This window comes from Papio anubis, chromosome 16 (assembly GCF_008728515.1).
Source record: "Papio anubis isolate 15944 chromosome 16, Panubis1.0, whole genome shotgun sequence".
Lineage (NCBI taxonomy): Eukaryota > Metazoa > Chordata > Mammalia > Primates > Cercopithecidae > Papio > Papio anubis.
This window is the reverse complement of record NC_044991.1, coordinates 10725777-10744127: the sequence shown is the minus strand read 5'-3', so window position 1 is coordinate 10744127 and position 18351 is coordinate 10725777. Positions and strand designations below refer to the sequence as shown.

The following is an 18351-nucleotide window of genomic DNA, read 5'->3' as shown; positions in this document are numbered from 1 at the left end:
CATTTCTGTCTCCTTCTGTAATGCATCTAATGCGACCTCGTTTCTTCCTGCTAAAATAGCAACCTAAAAGCACTAAGAGTTAATTCTACGTAATTTGCTTCTTCAATACTTCAGATTTCTGCTATGCTTCTAAAAGCTACAATTTCATCCAATTTAAGAATTCTTCCTGCTGTAATTTGGCCCTTCTCTTCCCACGTCTAACTTATGCTCAGGCCATGTAACCCAGAAAATCATCTCTTAGGGAACATTATAAGAATTAAACAGTAAAGAGTAAAACTTCAAGTGTTCAGGCTGAACGCCTCGCTCAGGTTTACACGATGGGTACACGAGATAGGGGGACCGAACAGATGGAGAGATGAGAAGAAGAACAGGAAGTGCGGGGCCCTGGGCCCACAACGGCAGGAGGAAACCGTCTCCCCTCCCCTCAAATACCTTTCTTTGCAGAAAATGAGAATTTTTTTTTAAAACCTTACCTTCTATACATGGTAAAAAGCCTGTGAATTCACCTCTCTAGAAACACAATGTCAGGCAGACCAAGCACCAGGTGGCGGAGAGAAATGGCTGGCATTGTGGGATAATCTTTCAGTTTCTAGAGGAGGTCTGAGGCATGATAATTAAAATTACAGAGCTGCTTTCAGGTCAGAAAACGAAGTACAAAGTGTGGTTTTTTTTTAGTTTTTGAGACAGTCTTGCTCTGTTGCCCAGGCTGGAGTGCAGTAGTGCGATCTCGGCTCACTGCAACCTCCGCCTCCCGGGTTCAAGCAATTCTCGTGGCTCAGCCTCCCAAGTAGCTGAGATTATAGGCATGCACCACCATCCCTGGCTAATTTTTGTCTTTTTGGTAGAGATCAGATTTTGCCATGTTGGCCAGGCTGGTCTCAAACTCCTGACCTCAGGTGATCCACCCGCCTCAGCCTCCCAAAGTGCTGGGATTACAGGCATGAGCCACGGCACCTGGCCTCAAAGTGTGGTTCTTAGGGTGATAAGCCAGTTTCCAAATGGCCTCTGTTACCCCTTTCTGTGTGACATTTGCTACCCTGGCCAAACACCGCATTCCCGTGTGACGGGAGAAAGGAATTCCAACGCCATGAATTCAGGAGCGATGGATGGAGTGCAGTGCTCTTGGTTCTTTACGTGGCTACGAGGCACTGCTGCTGGGTTTCCTAGTTCTTTTGACCTAGATTTTCTGCTTCCTCCCTTGCCCCCTTAGCACACACATACCCACATGTCCTTGGTGACACCAACAGTCACATTTGATGTTAGAAACTACAGAGTTTTCTGTTCTCAGCAATCTCGAACTCAAATGTGGGACACACTTTTATTTCTTCAGAATAAATGACTAAATTCAAAACATACACACATACTGCTTTAAAGAATACATAAACCCTTCCATGTCCTATTCAGAGCTGGAGGCCTCCCTCGTAAGAATACCACATTTGATGGAATTGTATTTTTTTGAAAAGAGTCTACACTTTCTGAAGGACTTTCAGGTACCAGGGCTCATTTGATCCTCACATCAGCTCTGTGAGGTGCTAGATGGCTATTATTATCCCCAGTTTTCACATGGCTAATTGACTTGGCCAAGATCACATATCTAGTGATGGAGCCAAGCTAGAAACCAGGTCTTCTGATTCCCAACCCACAACACTGTCCCCTTCCTTCCACCTTGGAGTGATGTTAGAAATAGGTCATCATCTCCGCTCAAGCACTTAGTTCTTTCCATTATCTTCCCATCTTCTTTTCTGGGAGAGAGAAGTCCATGGGCCCTGTGACTTCAACTCCACCCACTTTCTGATGACTCTGAAACCCCAAGCCCCACCCTCACCCTCTCTCCTGGATCCAGACTGACATATCCAGCTGCTTCCTGAGCTTTTCTTCTCAGTTGAATAATTCAATTCACAATCACCGCATGCAATCTGAAGCCCATGAGCCCTTTCTCAGCCCTGCCTCCTCTTGTGTATCTTCTATTTCTATAAAGCCATCACCACCTACTCAGTCTCCCAAGCCAGAAATCCAGTGGCATCCCAGAATCCTCTTCTCTCTTAGCTTCCAAGATTGGCCAAGAAATCCTGCCTGTTTGCTTCCTGAATTTCTCTAAAATATATCCTCGCCTCTTCTTAGCCCAGGCCCTATCATCTCTTGCCTGGAGGGCTGCGCTCATCTTCCTACAGTTTCTCTCCCAACTTTAGCCTTCCAATCTATCTTCACATTCTGATCTCTGATACAGAACTCTCTCTCTGTCTCTCTGTCTCTCTGTCTCTCTCTCTCTGAATTAGAGACAGAGCCTGTCTCTGTTGTCCAGGCTGTAGTACAATGGTGCAATCAGAGCTCACTATAGCCTTTAACTCCTGGGCTCACGCGCTCCTCCCGCTTCAGCCTCCTGAGTAGCTAGGACTACAGATGCACTTCCACCACGCCTTGCTAGGTTTTATTTTTATATTCATAGAGACAAGGTCTCGCTTTGTTGCCCAGGCTGGTCTCAAACTCCTGGGCTCAAGCAATCGTCCCGCTTGGGCCTCCTAAAGTGCTGGGATTACAGGCGTGAGCCATCACACCCAGCAAGAGCTCTTTCTGAACTCTATTCTCACTGTTATTTCCCTGCTCAAAATCCTTTAAGGGCTGCCCCTACATTTCAAGATATTCACAGTCTACATTCCGGCCACCTGGAGGCATTTCATTCCCAGAATGCACCACACCTCCTCAGAGCTGAAGGAGGAAGTTCCATTGCCATCTGACTTGGCCTCAGTAACTCCTTTCATTGCTGAGGCAAGTGGTCTCTGCTCCACATATGAATGCCTTTTCTATCTATTTCTGCTTTCTTCTTTATCATCGTACTTCTATCAGTTAAGATATTTTCAGGAACAAGAAACATAAACTAAAAATGGCTTAAACAATAACAAAGACTTGTGATTTCTCAAAGTCCAGAAGTAGGAAGGCTCCTGGGTATCATCTAATTCAGTGGTTCAGTGCATTATCAGGGTTCTTTCCATCTTTTGCTCTGCTATCCTTATTTAGAATTATTGTTCTAGTCTATATCATAGACTTAAAAAAAGATTTGTTTTTTAAGAGAGAGTCTTACTCTGTTTCCCAGGCTGGATTGCAGTGGCAAGATCACGGTTCACTGCAACCTCGCCTCCTGGGTTCAAGCAATTCTCCTGTGTCAGCCTCCCAAGTCGCTGGGATTACAGGCATGTGCCACCAGGCCCGGCTACTTTTAGTATTTTTAGTAGAGACAGCGTTCCACCATGACGGACAGGCTGGTCTTGAATCCTGGCCTCAACTGATCTATGCTCCTCGGCCTCTCAAAGTGCTGGGATTACAGGTGTGAGCCACCACGCCTGGCCTCAGACTTTCAAAACATTCTCAGTGGCAGTGCCAAATATTTGTCTTTTAATGGTGAATCTCATTTTTTGAGAAACCAGAAGCCACATACAGTCAAGTCTGGTGAGTAATATGACTAACCAAGGTAGACAATAACATGTGGGGTCACAGTCAAAGTGAGGCCACAGAGTAACAAGACAGAACTTTTGGTTTTGCTTGGGATCTGGCTCTAAAAGCAAGTTTAGAAAAGGCATCCCCAGTATCTTGAGTTCCAGCCAAACTATCTGTGAAATACACAGCATGCGAACACAAAGAGTTACTGTTTCCAAAGCTGGCCCCACTGGGATGTTTAAGTTTTAATCTGCCTGTTTAAAAAACAAAAATTAAATTTTTGAAAGTTTCCTGGGCCAGGCCTGGTGGTTCATACCTGTAATCCCAGCACTTTGGGAGGTCAAGGCAGGTGGATCACTAGGTCAAAAGATCAAGACAATCCTGGCCAACATGGTGGAACTCGTCTCTACTAAAAATACGAACAATTAGCCAGATGTGGTGGTGCATGCCTGTAATCCCAGGTACTTGGGAGGCTGAGGCAGGAGGATCACTTGGACCCAGGAGGTGGAGGTTGCAGTGAGCTGAGATCGCGCCACTGCACCCCAGCCTGGCAACAGAGCAAGACTCCATCTCAAAAAAACAAAAACCAACCAACCAAACAAACAAACAAAAAAACAGAAAAGTTTCCTGGTTACCTGGAAGAGAAAAAACAAAAAACAAAAAACTATGGAGTAGCCACTCTTGGCTTCCCACCATCTGCTCAGATGAGGAACTTAAGGTGCTACCTGGGACAAATGAATTTCCAAAATAGAAGAAGGGATTCAGGGAAGTCCCTGAGTGCTGAATCTGGGAGGCCAAGCCACAGTGGGGTGACATAAGTGGATGGCTGTTCAGTTCTTTCAACTTATTAACATATTTTCCCTCTAAGTCCAAAGGTCCTTCTTTGCCCTACAGCCCCTTTCTCTTGTTTTTTGGTGTCCTCCCTCCAATGTCTTTGTCTTTCCTTTTCTTCCATGTAGATTTTGAGTAACCAAGAGGAGTGGTTTAAGGCGGAGCTTGGGAGCCAGGAAGGATATGTGCCCAAGAATTTCATAGACATCCAGTTTCCCGAGTAAGTATTCACAGCCTGCTGAGATGGGCCTACCCCCACACACTCCTCTGACTTTCCCAGCAATCACTACAATTGTCCATGGGAACCCAGGACATTGTCAAAAATGGCTGACTCTAGAGATCTCTCCAGAGAGACGCCAGAGCACGCAGCTGAAGGCCAGGGCAGGCAGGAGACTTTGCATTTCATTTCATTCCCTTTTGATGTTTACACCATGTGTGTGTATTGCTATTTTAAGTATTTCTTTCCTTTTTTATTTTTTTAGTTTTTTTTTGTGAGTCAGGGTCTCACTCTGTCACCCAGGCTGGAGTGTGGTGACTCCATCACCACTCACTGCAGCCTGAAACTCCTGGGCTCAACCATCCTCTCGCCTCAGCCTCCCGAGTTGCTGGAATTACAGGCACATGCCACCACGCCGGGCTAGTTTTTCTATTTTTAGTAGAGACAGGGTTTCACCATGTTGGCCAGGCTGGTCCCCAACTCCTGACCTCACGTGATCTGCTGCCTCAGCCTCCCAAAGTGCTGGGATTACAGGCATGAGCCACCGTGCCCAGCCTATTTTAAGTTTTGGAGGTTTTTTGTTGTTGTTTGTTTGTTTTGTTTTGTTTGTTTTGAGACGGAGTCTTGCTCTGTTGCACAGGCTGGAGTGCATCTCAGCTCATTGCAATTCTCCTGTCTCAGCCTCCCTAGTAGCTGGAATTACAGGTGCATGTCACCACACTTGGCTAACTTTTGTATTTTTAGTAGAAACGGGGTTTCACCATGATGGACAAGCTGATCTCAAACTCTTGAACTCAGGTGATCCACCTGCGTTGGCCTCCCAAAGTGCTGGGATTACAGGTATGAGCCACTGCGCCTGGCCTATTTTAAGTTTTTATAAAATGAGTTTGTAAACTCAAATTACCTATAGTGATTTCAATCACAGGGTTCCCTAGAATTCCAAAGGGGGCGCCATTGGCCACCCCACTTTGAGAGCTGCTCTCCTAAGCACTTCTCTGTGACCTCCCAATCCTAACCATCCTCACCAGGCTCTCAGCCTTCACTGGGTGGGTGGACAGACGGACACTCCCTGCCTTCAGTAAAGCGTGCTCACCCCAGTGAGAGAAGTCAGTGGGGGAAGGGGAAGTTCTCTTCCTAAAGAGGAAATGCAAAATTGAGATTGGGCTTCGTTTGTCTCAAGAATTGACCACAAGGGTTAGATAGAAATCTAATCTTGCCTCAGAACCAGGGTCTAGCTCAAAGAGCAAAAGTTTGTTAGAAAACCACAGTAGTATTGGTGACTCCAGCGAGGTGCAGGAGCAACACTCATGGTGAACCTGAACTGACCACCAAACCAAGAGAATGACCACTGACCTTGACAGGGCCCTTGATGCTGCCCAGGAATCTGCTCGGTGACCTCTGCATACCCCACCTGCTCCTCAAACCTCCAGCCCCTCCCTGCATCACTCTCAGCCTGTGACCTTGATTCCAGGTTCTCTGGAACAATGAAAGCCACCAGAAGTGAAGCTCCCAGATTCCTCACCCCCCACCCCACCCCTACCACATCCACCTGCCTCCCGCAAGTGTGCTCAAACAGTCGGCCTTTCCTGCAGCTGGCTGGAAGGAACTGTCACTGCTTCTAGCAGAAATTCTCCTCTCTCTCTCCCACATCAACCTCCTTTCCCTCTCTGCTTGATCATTCCTGTCAGCAAACACACATGCTGCAATTTCTTTCAACGTACCAAAACACAAACAAACAAACAAAACCAAACCCAGAGGCCAGGTGGGTTTTGTGGTGGCAGATTCCTGTAGTCCCAGTCCTTTTAGAGGCTGAGGGAGGAGGATCACTTGAGGCTAGGAGTTTGAGACCAGCCTGGGCAACATAGCGAGACCCATCTCTACAAAAAAATGTTTTAAATTAGCTGGGCGTGGTGGCATGCACCTGTAGTCCCAGCTGCTTGGGAGGCTGAGGCAGAAGGATCGCTTGAGCCTGGGAGTTCAAGGCTGTGGTGGGCTGTGATTACATCACTGCACTCCAGTCTGGGCAGCAGAGAGAGACTCTGTTTCAAAGAAAAAAAAAAATTAAATAAATAAAACAAGAAAACTCTTAATATCAAATCCCCTTGCAGTTGCCACTCCATCTCTTCAAAAGGAGTGTGTATATTTGCTGCTTCCAACTCCTCATCTCCCGACCCTTCCCGCCAGGCACGCCATGGGCTGCAGCTCCCAGGGGTCATCTCAGCCTGACCTGCCCTGGGGATCCCCCTCCCACTAGAACACCTTCTTCATTTTGGCTCCAGAACATCCTTCCTCCGTTTGTCCTCCCACTGCCCTGGCTTCTCCTCCTCAGTCTGTTGTGTTGGTTCCTCCCACACCCCAGTCCCCTACAGGTTTAGAATGTTTCCTTTTCAGTGAGGTCTTTCTCATCACCATACCTTATATTAATCTCCCACCTGCAGCGCCCCATCTCTGAAATAGAAAAAAAAATCTGTTTTCATATTCTCTACAGCACTTACCATCATCTGGCACACTGCAGGTCTTAATTATTTTGTTCTTTTGTTTGTGTCCCCCTCGACTAGAACGTAAGCTCCCTGAGGGCAGGGGTAGGTGTCTGTTCTGCCCACTACCATGTCCTCAGTGCGCAGGAGGGGGCCCAGCACAGTACTAGATGTTCAGTAAAGCTTTTGAACGAATGAATGAATATGTAATATTGAAACCATAACCACTCATGTCTAATATGCAATGTGTGGTAATTTTTACAAATCTTGAAAGAAGCCCCCATCAGATTGCAGTCGGAGGACAAATGTGTATTTCCTAAATCCCCTTCACTTCTAAAATATTTCCTTTGCGATACAGCTGCTGTGGTGCATACCCTATTCCTTTTCCCATCCCCGTTACATTTCCCACACAAGGCAGTGGTACGTGTGGTAGTCTCTTGTTTAGCCCTATAGAATTGTGTGGCAAATACTCAGGCAGAATTTCCAGGTCACCAGAAACTGCTGCTTTCAGCCCCCTCAGAGCACAGCCAACCTTCCCCCTCAGTCCCGGAGGGAGACTCAGTCTCCAATAAGTACCTCCTTCCTGCTACCCTTGTCTCAGGTTCCCAAATTCTAGAAAGCACAGAGAATTGCTCACAAAGGAATCCAAAGCCAAGGCCTGACAGGCTTTTATCTTCAAGGAACATGCATATGAACCTTCTGGTGGCAGCAATTAGAGCAGCCACCTTGAAGCAATGTGACACAGTCCCACCTTTGGCCGCTGAGTGATTGTAGACACTCATTTTGCTTGTCTGTGGTCGAGAGAGGTCTCTGGCCTCCTGCCTTGAGGCTGCAGCCACAGCTTGCCTGGCCCTGTGTAAGTGTTTGACCTATTTCATACATGCCACGCTGTGTGCAGCTGTACCTCCAGGGGCTGCCACCCTGACCGTTCTGCTGATAGAGCGGTTTCTCCTGTTTCTTCTTTTCCACAGTAAAGATTATTTCCCAGCCTGGATTTTTGGGGCGGGCCCAGGATCTGGTTGTATAGACGCCGCTCTCTGGCTGCTGCCAGCCTCACTCATTTCCAAGTGTGTACACTGGACTCTCTAGAAACACTGCAGCCTCTGCTAGGCACACTGAGCAAAGCCCCCTTGTGCTCCATGCCCGCCTAGGTAACATGACACCCTGGGCTGTAACTCTCCTTTAATGCCCAGGGAGGAGCCTCTAGGCCACGGAGGCCTCAGTGCAGGCATGAGCACCCCAGGCCCTGCTCAGCCGGCTGCACCTGGTTGGCCCCAGTGCCTGAAGCCTTCCCTTCCCTCCCCGGTGCATCCTCTGTCCCCGCAGCTCCGGTCTATCTCTTCCGCAGCTGCCGGCAGGCGGCTGCTTCCTGCAGTGAGTCACTCCCACACTGCCCCATTTTGGTGCAGCGACACATTTCCATGATTGTTTCCCAGGCTGGAGAGAGACTTCTCCTGGAGAGAAGGAACAAAGAGGGTGAGTCAAGGGGAACGCTCCCTCGCCTTTCCTGAAAGCTGCCCGGAGCACTGGTTTGATTTCAAACAGCCCCTGGCCCCTCTTTGGTCTCTTTCTGCTCCCTATTGTACAGAGTCCCCAGCCTCTTTCCCTCTGGGTCACCTCTTCTTCACGTCTCCCTCCTGTCACTCCTGTGTCTCATCCTGATCCTCTTGTTTGATCTCGCCCCACAGATGGTTTCACGAAGGCCTCTCTCGACACCAGGCAGAGAACTTACTCATGGGCAAGGAGGTTGGTTTCTTCATCATCCGGGCCAGCCAGAGCTCCCCAGGGGACTTCTCCATCTCTGTCAGGTACTGGCCATTCCTGACACCACCTTGACCCTTCTCAGCCTGTTAACCTCCCAGAATGCTGAAGCCATGAAGGGACCTCTGGAATATGACCCAATGGTCAGAAGCATGGTGGCCTAGGGGCCAAGCATGGCAGCAGCTTCACAACCTGCTGTTCCCAGTGCCTCCCCAGAACACACGCACACCACTCCTTAGCACACTGGTGTGTATTCAAAATTATTTCTATGCCCATCTGCCTCCCCTTCTAGCCCAGGTGCTTCTGAAAGGGCAGGATTTTCCTCTACTTCATCTTTATGCCTTTAACAGTGTCTTGCACAAAATAGAGACACTCAGTGAGTATTTGTGGAAGGAAGAAGGGGTAGGAGGAGGAGAACTCCCACTTGTCCAGATCCATCTGGGGGTTTAAATCTTAACCTTTTCTTTTATGATTGATGCATATCTGAAGAAGAGTCAGGGGAAAATAGAAATCTCAAGTCATTGCTGTAGGATGTACAGGGGCGGAAAAGGTGTGGCACCTTTCTTCGCCCATCAGAGGAGTCACAGCTGACACTCCTACAAGACAGGTTAACGAGGAGAGTGGACACGTTTGTTTAATCAAAGACTCATGTGACACAGAAGCCTTCAGAAATGAAGACTCAAAACCCAGGGAAAGCCGTCCATTTTTATGCTTAGGTTCGACAAAGGATAGACAGCCCTGTCGAAATGGGATTGGACAAAGGGGGTTTGATCTAAGATAACAGACTGAGGTGGGAAACTGAACAAGGCCTGTCCCAAGTTTGTTTTCTTTTTCTTTTTCTTTTTTTTTGGGGGGGGTGGGGGGGACAGGGTCTTGATCTGTTGCCCAGGCTGGAGTGCAGTGACGCAATCATCGCTCACCACAGCCTCTGCGTCCCAGGCTCAAGCCATCTTCCCACCTCAGCCTCTCGAGTAGCTGGGGATACAGGTGCACACCACCACACCTGGCTACTATTATTTTTTTAACTTATTTTTTTGTAGAGACTGGGTCTTACTATGTTGCCTGAGCTGATCTCAGACTCCTGGCTTTAAGCAATCCTCCTGCCTTGGCCTCCCTAATAGTGACCCTTCTAGTCTCTCTGACCCGCTGTGGGGAAGAGGAATTCTAATTTCTATGACTCACGCACGGGGAGAAAGAGGAGCGGGAGACCGGAGGTCAGGAAAAGGCCAAAGGAAGACTTTGCTTCCAAGGCTACTTGTGAAGCCTTCCAATCTCGTTTGGTTCAAAGCACTCAGCATGCCAAGGGGTGTCATTTTCTGAGCCCCAACAAATACATGTAGAGTTGTAGGCAGCTGAACCAAAAGAAAGGCTACTTCAACACAGCACAGTACAACAAAACCGAAAACAAGAGAACAGAGCCGAGGAGGGCCAGGAGTGGGGGAGGACTGTAACAGCGAAATCTCACTAAGGTGCAGCACCCCATAGGAAGTGACTCAGTCCATGTGTAGACATTACACAGCCCCAAACTCAGAAGCCCAATTCGGAACACTGTGTGTGGTCAGCATGTTGGGGATCGCAAGTCACGTATCAGACTTGACCACATGTGAAACTGCAAGAATATAATGCTGTTAGCAGATCAGGAGAAGTACAGTAAAACGTTACTGTCAGGTTATTGACAGGAAATACCGATCTGGTTGATTCAATATATTTTGAAAGGCATGTGGCTTTGTTTTAAGGACAGAAATCCAATCTCAAGTAATAAACTGTGGCCACTTTGCTATTTAGAAAGAATGGATATTTGAAAGGATAGGTAGGAAGGACTTAAAAATAACAAGTCAACAATTTGTATGCCTGCATACCTTTAAAGTGGGCTCTTTAGCATTGCCCTTGCAATCTTGCTTAAACTCTTAATTTTCCTCAAGAAAAACTTTATTTTCATAGCTTGGAGAATGGTAAACTTGAGTTCAGGCCAATATTGATGTATCACAAATTCTAATCTTGTTAGGTCTTAATTAATGAAATTTTGCTCCATTAACATATATTACAAGTCCAGGTTGGGCGCTGTGGCTCATGCCTGTAATCCCAGCACTTTGGGAGGCTGAGGTGGGAGGATTGCTTGAGCCAACGAGTTGGAGACCAGCCAGGGCAACATAACAAGACCTCATCTCTACTAAAAATAAAAAATTAACCCAGTGTGGTGGCACATGCCTGTGGTCCCAACTACTTGGAAGGCTGAGGTGAAGGGATTGTTGGGGCCTGGGAGGTTGAGGCTGTGGTGAGCCAAGGTTGTGCCACTGCACTCTAGCCTGGGTGACAGAGCAAGACCCTGTCTCAAAAGAAAAAGATTATTTACATATATTATATACATATATAATTAGAAAAAACAATTTTACGTATATTATATTTAACATGTATGTATATATATTACAAGTCAAATCTATTTCTTAAGCCTCCCCTCTCTACCCCATCATAAACTTGACCAAGTAATTTGTTAGACTGAGGGGTATCTCTTGGGCCTTTGGTTTGCATGAAGATGACTCTGGCTTTTTCAGCTAGAAACTATGGTTTTTGTGGTTTTGTTGGTTTTTTGAGACAGACTCTCGCTCTGTCACCCAGGCTGGAGTGCAGTGGCACGATCCTGGCTCCTTGCAACCTCCGCCTCCCAGGTTCACAGCAATTCTCATGCCTTGGCCTCCCGAGTAGCTGGGACCACAGGTTCGCACCACCATGCCTGGCTAATTTGTGTGTGTGTGTGGTTGTTTTTAGTAGAGACGAGGTTTCGTCATGTTGGCCAAGCTGGCCTTGAACTCCTGGCCTCATGGGATCTGCCCGCCTCAGCCTCCCAAAGTGCTAGGATTATAGGCGTGACCCACTGTGCCCGGACCCAGAACTATGGTTTATATTTGTTTTTATTAAAGTGAATTCTACAAAACAGTCAGCCTTGACTTCTACCAAAGTCTTCCCCTGATATTGAGGCAATGAAGCTTCTAGTTATGGTGACAATTACCGTAATCATTATCACATCTTCTGTAGAAATGCAGTATAATATTTTCCAAAGCAAAATCATTGTTAATTATTTTTACATCTGTCATGGGCACAAATAATTAAGAGCTAATTGTAGTTCTATCGCTCAGCATTTGTTAAGGGCCTAAAACACCAGATTTTGGAGTCCAGCGCCCTGAGTCGCATCCTTTCCTTTGTTCCACTTCAGGCTTGGGACAATAGTCAGGCCATCCTCTCCTTGTAGACCCAGATGACCAGCAGCAACCCTCACATCCATCCTTACAGCTTATGAGAGTAAAAGGGTTAGTGTTTCACACTCTGAGTTCTTTGAGGTGGTGGATGAAAAATTATAATATCATAAGAATATTTCCTCCTCCTCCTCACCCGAATGTGAAGGGTAATGACTTTGATTTGATCCATGTTGTCTTAGAAGGAAGAAAGTATCTGTTGGTGGCCAAAACCAAGGGGAAGACCACGCAGTGATTGCAATATGTTGATTACCACCCCAAATCAGTCAAGCAAGAGGCCACTTGCACAACCTTTGGCTTCACTCAGCTATGAGCAAATCTCAGCATGTAAGATGAGACTGAGGCTCAGAATTTCCATGTCCTTCTTAACACAGATCCCTAAATCCATCCCTAAGAAACCTCCACTTACTCTCAGAGGTATCTTTACTCTCCAAGACCCTTTAAAATTCTTGACCTTTCTTTTACATCAGGCAATTGGCATCACTAGTGCTGGTTTATTTTTAGATATAAATGTATGTCGTTTGAAAATAAACTTACATCCAAAAGAGAATGACTTGGCAATGAAGTAAAACTGGATCTAATGGTAAAGGCTCAGTCCACCCTTCCTAGATGGATAAAATCCATTTTCTCTAGCCCTGGTTTGAATGTATCCCATCATTTGTGAGTCCAGACTGGCATCAGAAGGTGCTGATCTAAAAGAAGTTACCATGTTTACGTGGCGTGACAGGCAAGCTCACTAGACTGGAGTCAGAGACTCAGGGTTCTGGCCTCAGTCCTGCCACTCAGCAGTGACCTTGGCCAACCCCCCGAACCTCTCTGAACCTCAGTGTTCTCATCTGTAAAATGGAGAAGTAAGGCTAAACAATCTCCAAGATCCTTGCCAATTAAAACTCTATCATTTTGCCGGGCACAGTGCCTCACGCCTGTAATCCCAGCACTTTGGGAGTCCGAGGCGGGTGGATCACCAGAGGTCTAGACTTCAAGACCAGCCTGACAAACATGGTGAAACCCCATCTTTACTAGAAATACAAAAAAGCTAGCCAGGTGTGATGGTAGGTGCCTGTAATCCCAGCTACTCAGGAGGCCGAGACAGGAGAATCGCTTGAACCTGGGAGGCAGAGGTTGCAGTGAACAGAGATCGCACCACTGCGCTCCAGCCTAGGCAACAGAGTGAGACTCCATTTCAAAAAAAATTTTAAAAACTCTATATTTCATACAAAGCTATTTCGCCAAAAGCTGAAAACACTTTGTAACCTTATTTATGCAAAACATAAACCAAGATGATCCTTATTACATGGAGAAAAAATGTGACATATTTCTTAGGAAAGAGAGCAGCTTCTTACCTGCCAGTGCTAGCTTATGGGCTTAAATTAGGAGATGGTCCAAAGTATTTCTGGTAACAGAAAGATAATAGGAGCTTGAAATAACCCCATCGACATCTTGCAAATAAACATTGTGAAAAGGTCTTTGATCTCTTAGTCGTTAAGGTACTTGGAACATGCTTTTCTTGTGAAAGGCTAGTTCCAGTGTCCAAGACAAATTTTAGCTCATCTGATTACCTTCTGCTGATGTAAATCCCCTCTAGCATAGCCTGTATCCTAAGTGGTCCATCCTAGAAAGCTCCTGCTGAAGCCTGACTGGGCTGGCCCACCTGCCCAGTGATGAGTGAGTCATCCATATCTACATCTCCTGCCGAAAGAGAACTCCACCATCCCAGATGTGAGCAGCCTGGAGGTGGTGACATTATCACCGTGTAACATACAATTTCGTTTTGCCTTGATCTCCAGGCATGAGGATGACGTTCAACACTTCAAGGTCATGCGAGACAACAAGGGTAATTACTTTCTGTGGACTGAGAAGTTTCCATCCCTAAACAAGCTGGTGGACTACTACAGGACAAATTCCATCTCCAGACAGAAGCAGATCTTCCTTAGAGACAGAACCCGAGAAGACCAGGTATGCTCCAGGTCCGATCGACCCCAATCTAGAGATTTTAGGCAGCCCAAGTTCTCACGGGAACCGCAAGGAAAAATGCATAGGATGGGTATATCCTCTGAGTGTACTGAAAGACAGGGCTCAGAGCTCTGAGGTCAGATCTCAACTTAATACTTCCTAGTTGTGTGACTTTGGAAAGTTCTCTGAGCCTCAGTTTCCTCATCCATGAAGTAGGGATAATGGTAATATCTACCTCCCAGGATGGCTGTGAAGGTTGGAGAAGATAATGTATCCCATGCTTCATGTCATTCCTCGTCACACTGCACTCAACAAGCATCAGTTCTTACCACAGGTGCTGTTTGTTTGTTATTCATAGACATTGCTACACCAAAGTTTTCAACCTAGCTCAAGAGTTGCCCAAGATGAAGGAGTTGGGGGTGCTACAGACGGGGACATTAGGGAACAGCCTAGAGGTCAGGAATTAATTCAGCAGTTGGAGTTCTATGATGGGATTGGGGGTGGAGAGGACATGGGAGGAGAAAACTGCACATGGAATTATTGCTGTAGGAACTGTTTGGAATACAGAGTATTGCTTTAAAAGGAAATGCGTCAGACAGACCTGGTATGAGATCCTGCTTTAATCACTTAGCTACCTGTATTCCCTAGCCAAGTTAAGAAACCTTCTGAGTATCAGTTTTCTCATCAGTAGAATGGAGAGAACAATAAAGCCTCCCTCACTGGGCTGTTGTGAGGAGTAAATGAGTTACTACACTAAGCACTATCAGAGTCTGGTCCATATTAAGCACTAAGAAAATGTTAACTTGCCTCCCATAAGTAAATTCACACATACACACACACACTGTCTCTCTCACATACACACACACACACACACCAATTTATAAACTATTTTTCAAAGGAAATAACATGGTTATAAGAGACAGGTATCATAGGAAGAAGCATTCACTAGAATAGCTGAAATCCTAGGGACAGGTTATTTGAAAAGGTATTGAGACTGTGAAAGCAATGTGTGCTTTGGGGAAGTCAAGAAAATCCTCCTTTTTCAAGTCCGTAGTTGCTTTTAAGCCTGAGAAGTTACTGCCAAAGGAGAAAAGAAGTTCCCACCAAATGCACACAGAAGTTGAGAAAGGAAAACAAAGGCTAGCCAAGACCTTGTGAATCACTCTAACCAGGAAACGAACAGAGGTATTAACTCACTAGGATGTGCATTCAGAGATAAGAGAAGCAATATAAAATTGCATTAAACGGGATTAAATGAGTTGGTATTTGCAAAGCGCTTAGAACAGTGCCTGGTATATGCTACGCCCAGGGTCCTACGTAATTGTTTGTTAAATGAAAACAACAATATGGTATTTCTGATTCGTAAGGTTGTTTTAACATTAGGGAAAAAGGCCTTACTTCTTCCCCAGCGGCAGGCCTGGTTCCCATGGCATTGCAAGAATGTTGCTGTTTAGGTCTCTATCACCAGGCCATAAATGACAGTTCAAAATCACGCAGAGTCAACAGTGGAGCTCATCTGGAGGGTAGGATGTCCAGCGGTGTGGCAACATGTGATAAGAAGGGGCGGCATTGTATCAGTAAAGTGGAATATTTCAGCTTGATTACACAGAGAAAAAACAAGCGCCTTGGAAATGGATTAAATGGCTACCAGGCGGAAAGTGTTAGTCTGTGAACCAGAGACCTGAACTCCTAAAACTGGGAGGATCTGAGAATACAGAGGCCACTTTGGAAAATGTGAAGGTCTGAAGTATCAATTCTCTTTCAGCTGCCCCCACCTACCAGCTATTTCTTGGAGCCAGAATGAGCAGGGTCCGGGAACAACTGCCCGAGGGTGGCGTAGGGCCCGAAGATCAGAGAGGACGATGCATCTGCAGCATCTCTCTTCTCTCTCCCAGGGTCACCGGGGCAACAGCCTGGACCGGAGGTCCCAGGGAGGCCCACACCTCAGTGGGGCTGTGGGAGAAGAAATCCGGCCTTCGATGAACCGGAAGCTGTCGGATCACCCCCCAGCCCTTCCCCTGCAGCAGCACCAGCACCAGCTACAGCCTCCACAGTACGCCCCAGCGCCCCAGCAGCTGCAGCAGCCCCCACAGCAGCGGTATCTGCAGCACCACCATTTCCACCAGGTATCTGGAAAGAAGGCAGTGGGCACAATACGGCGGAAAGGAGAACCTGCCTCCCCTCCAAGCCTGGCCCAGCCTCTTTAGGTCTCAGAGAGTTCATGATGAAGACCCTGGACCCCCCCAAATGGCAGAAATAGGGAAACTGCTCTTGGCAAAGACATCTCTGTGAATTAAATGACTCCCGCCTGAACACACACACACATACACATACACATACACATACACATACACACTCACACACACTCACACACACACACTTCCCCTGAGGACTCAGTGAACAATTGCTTCATTTTCCTATCAGCACACTTCCAAATCTATTCCTGCCCCTTAACCCATCTGGCTGTCGAGATCCACAAGAAAAAAAGGCTTAATACCCACAACAGAGCCTTGTTTATTACTTATTTATCCGCTCCCACCCTTGTTCCCGATGGGTTTTCAGGCAGCTTACTGAGATGGACAATACGTTCGTTGTTCCTGAATTCCTTAGCAGGGCACACAAAGTCCTTTGTGAGCTGCCAGAATCTATTTCCCCAGCCTCATCCCTGCTGCCTCCCCCCGACTCCCGTGCAAACATACATTCCAGCAACCCCACACTACCTTAGTTACCCGAATGGTCCACTACGTTTCCTCTCATGCCTTTGTGGTGTTTTATATGCTGATCCCTCTGCCTGATGAGCCCCGCCCTGGGCAGTCCTACCCCTCCTCTAAGCTGGAGTTCAAGCATCACCTCCTCTGTGAAGCCTTTCTTGATTTCCTGGGCAGACACAGACATTTCTTCTCTCTGCTCACTTACCACTTAAATGCCCATGGTTCCCCCTCTAAATGGAAGCTCTATGAAGCCAGAGACCTTCTCTTTCCAGCTATATTTCCCTGTGTCTGCTACTGGACACGTGGTAGGTGCCTGATAAATATTTCTTGACTGAATAAATGAAACCCGCCTTTGCCTTCTTTGCCTTCAGAATCTAAGGTCCCTTTAGACCTTAGGTCCTCCTCCCCCTCAGCGTGGAGGGTTTATTGTCATCACCAGTAAGTATTCCTGGAATATACCAGCTGTGTAGATGGCATCTGAGCAAGGCAGTGGGGGAACCGGTGGGAGATGTCCTGGCAGCGGGATGACCGCTCTTCTGTTGTATGTTTCTAGGAACGCCGAGGAGGCAGCCTTGACATAAACGATGGGCACTGTGGCACCAGCCTGGGCAGTGAAATGAATGCAGCCCTTATGCATCGGAGACACACAGACCCAGTGCAGCTCCAGGCAGCAGGGGTATGAGAACCATCCCTCTTGGATCCCTGGGGAAAGGCCCCGGAACAGAGCTCAATGGAGAAGATGAGGCAGGAGAAACTCAAACCACACAGATCTGGCTGGGCACGGTGGCTCACTCCTGTAATCCCAACAGTTTGGGAGGCCGAGGCAGGTGGATCACCTGAGGTCGGGAGTTTGAGACCAGCCTGGCCAACATGGTGAAACCTCATGTCTACAAAAAATACAAAAAACTAGCCGGGCGTGGTGGCAGATGCCGGTAATCCCAGCTACTCAGGAGGCTGAGGCAGGAGAATCGCTTGAACCCAGGAGGCAGAGGTTGCAGTGAGCCGAGATTGCGCCATTGTACTCCATCTTGGGCAACAAAAGAGAAACTCCATCTCAAAAAAACAAAACAAAAAAACAAAAAAAACAAAAACGCACACACAGATCAAATGAGAGGGGATGGAATGTTTGGGGAGGCCTGGGGCTGAGCCAGCACCGTCCAGTCTGTTGATCTCAGTCTGGTGCCTGCCAGGCCTTCCCTGTTCTCATAGTCCTCTGTTCTGGTTCTTTATCGTCTTTATCATAGTCCTTTACCATTGCCTTTATCATTGCTTTTTTGCTTTGTTTTTTGAGACAGGGTCTCACTCTGACTCCCAGGTTTGAGTGCAGTGGCACAATCATGGCTCACTGCAGATTCAAACTCCTAGGCTCAAGTGATCCTCCTGCCTCAAAAAACAAAACAAAAAAACAAAAAAAACAAAAACGCACACACAGATCAAATGAGAGGGGATGGAATGTTTAGGGAGGCCTGGGGCTGAGCCAGCACCGTCCAGTCTGTTGATCTCAGTCTGGTGCCTGCCAGGCCTTCCCTGTTCTCATAGTCCTCTGTTCTGGTTCTTTATCGTCTTTATCATAGTCCTTTACCATTGCCTTTATCATTGCTTTTTTGCTTTGTTTTTTGAGACAGGGTCTCACTCTGACTCCCAGGTTTGAGTGCAGTGGCACAATCATGGCTCACTGCAGATTCAAACTCCTAGGCTCAAGTGATCCTCCTGCCTCA

General features: G+C 47.0%; 1 protein-coding gene across 16 annotated transcripts in view; it reads left to right on the top strand.

Moving 5' to 3' along the window:
- GRAP2 (GRB2 related adaptor protein 2) overlaps positions 1–18351 on the top strand; it is a 78774-nt gene that overhangs the window by 57205 nt on the left and 3218 nt on the right. For 10 of the 16 annotated variants that reach the window (XM_021921574.2, XM_021921576.2, XM_021921575.2 and 7 more), the window contains 5 exons: positions 4392–4483; positions 8646–8765; positions 13757–13925; positions 15818–16048; positions 17187–17309. In XM_021921574.2, coding sequence (XP_021777266.2) covers positions 4392–4483; positions 8646–8765; positions 13757–13925; positions 15818–16048; positions 17187–17309 — 735 coding nt within the window. Of the gene's footprint in view, positions 1–4391; positions 4484–8283; positions 8434–8645; positions 8766–13756; positions 13926–15817; positions 16049–17186; positions 17310–18351 lie in introns of those variants that run through there. The other 6 variants (XM_009217340.4, XM_009217337.4, XM_021921573.2 and 3 more) reach the window with 4 other exon arrangements.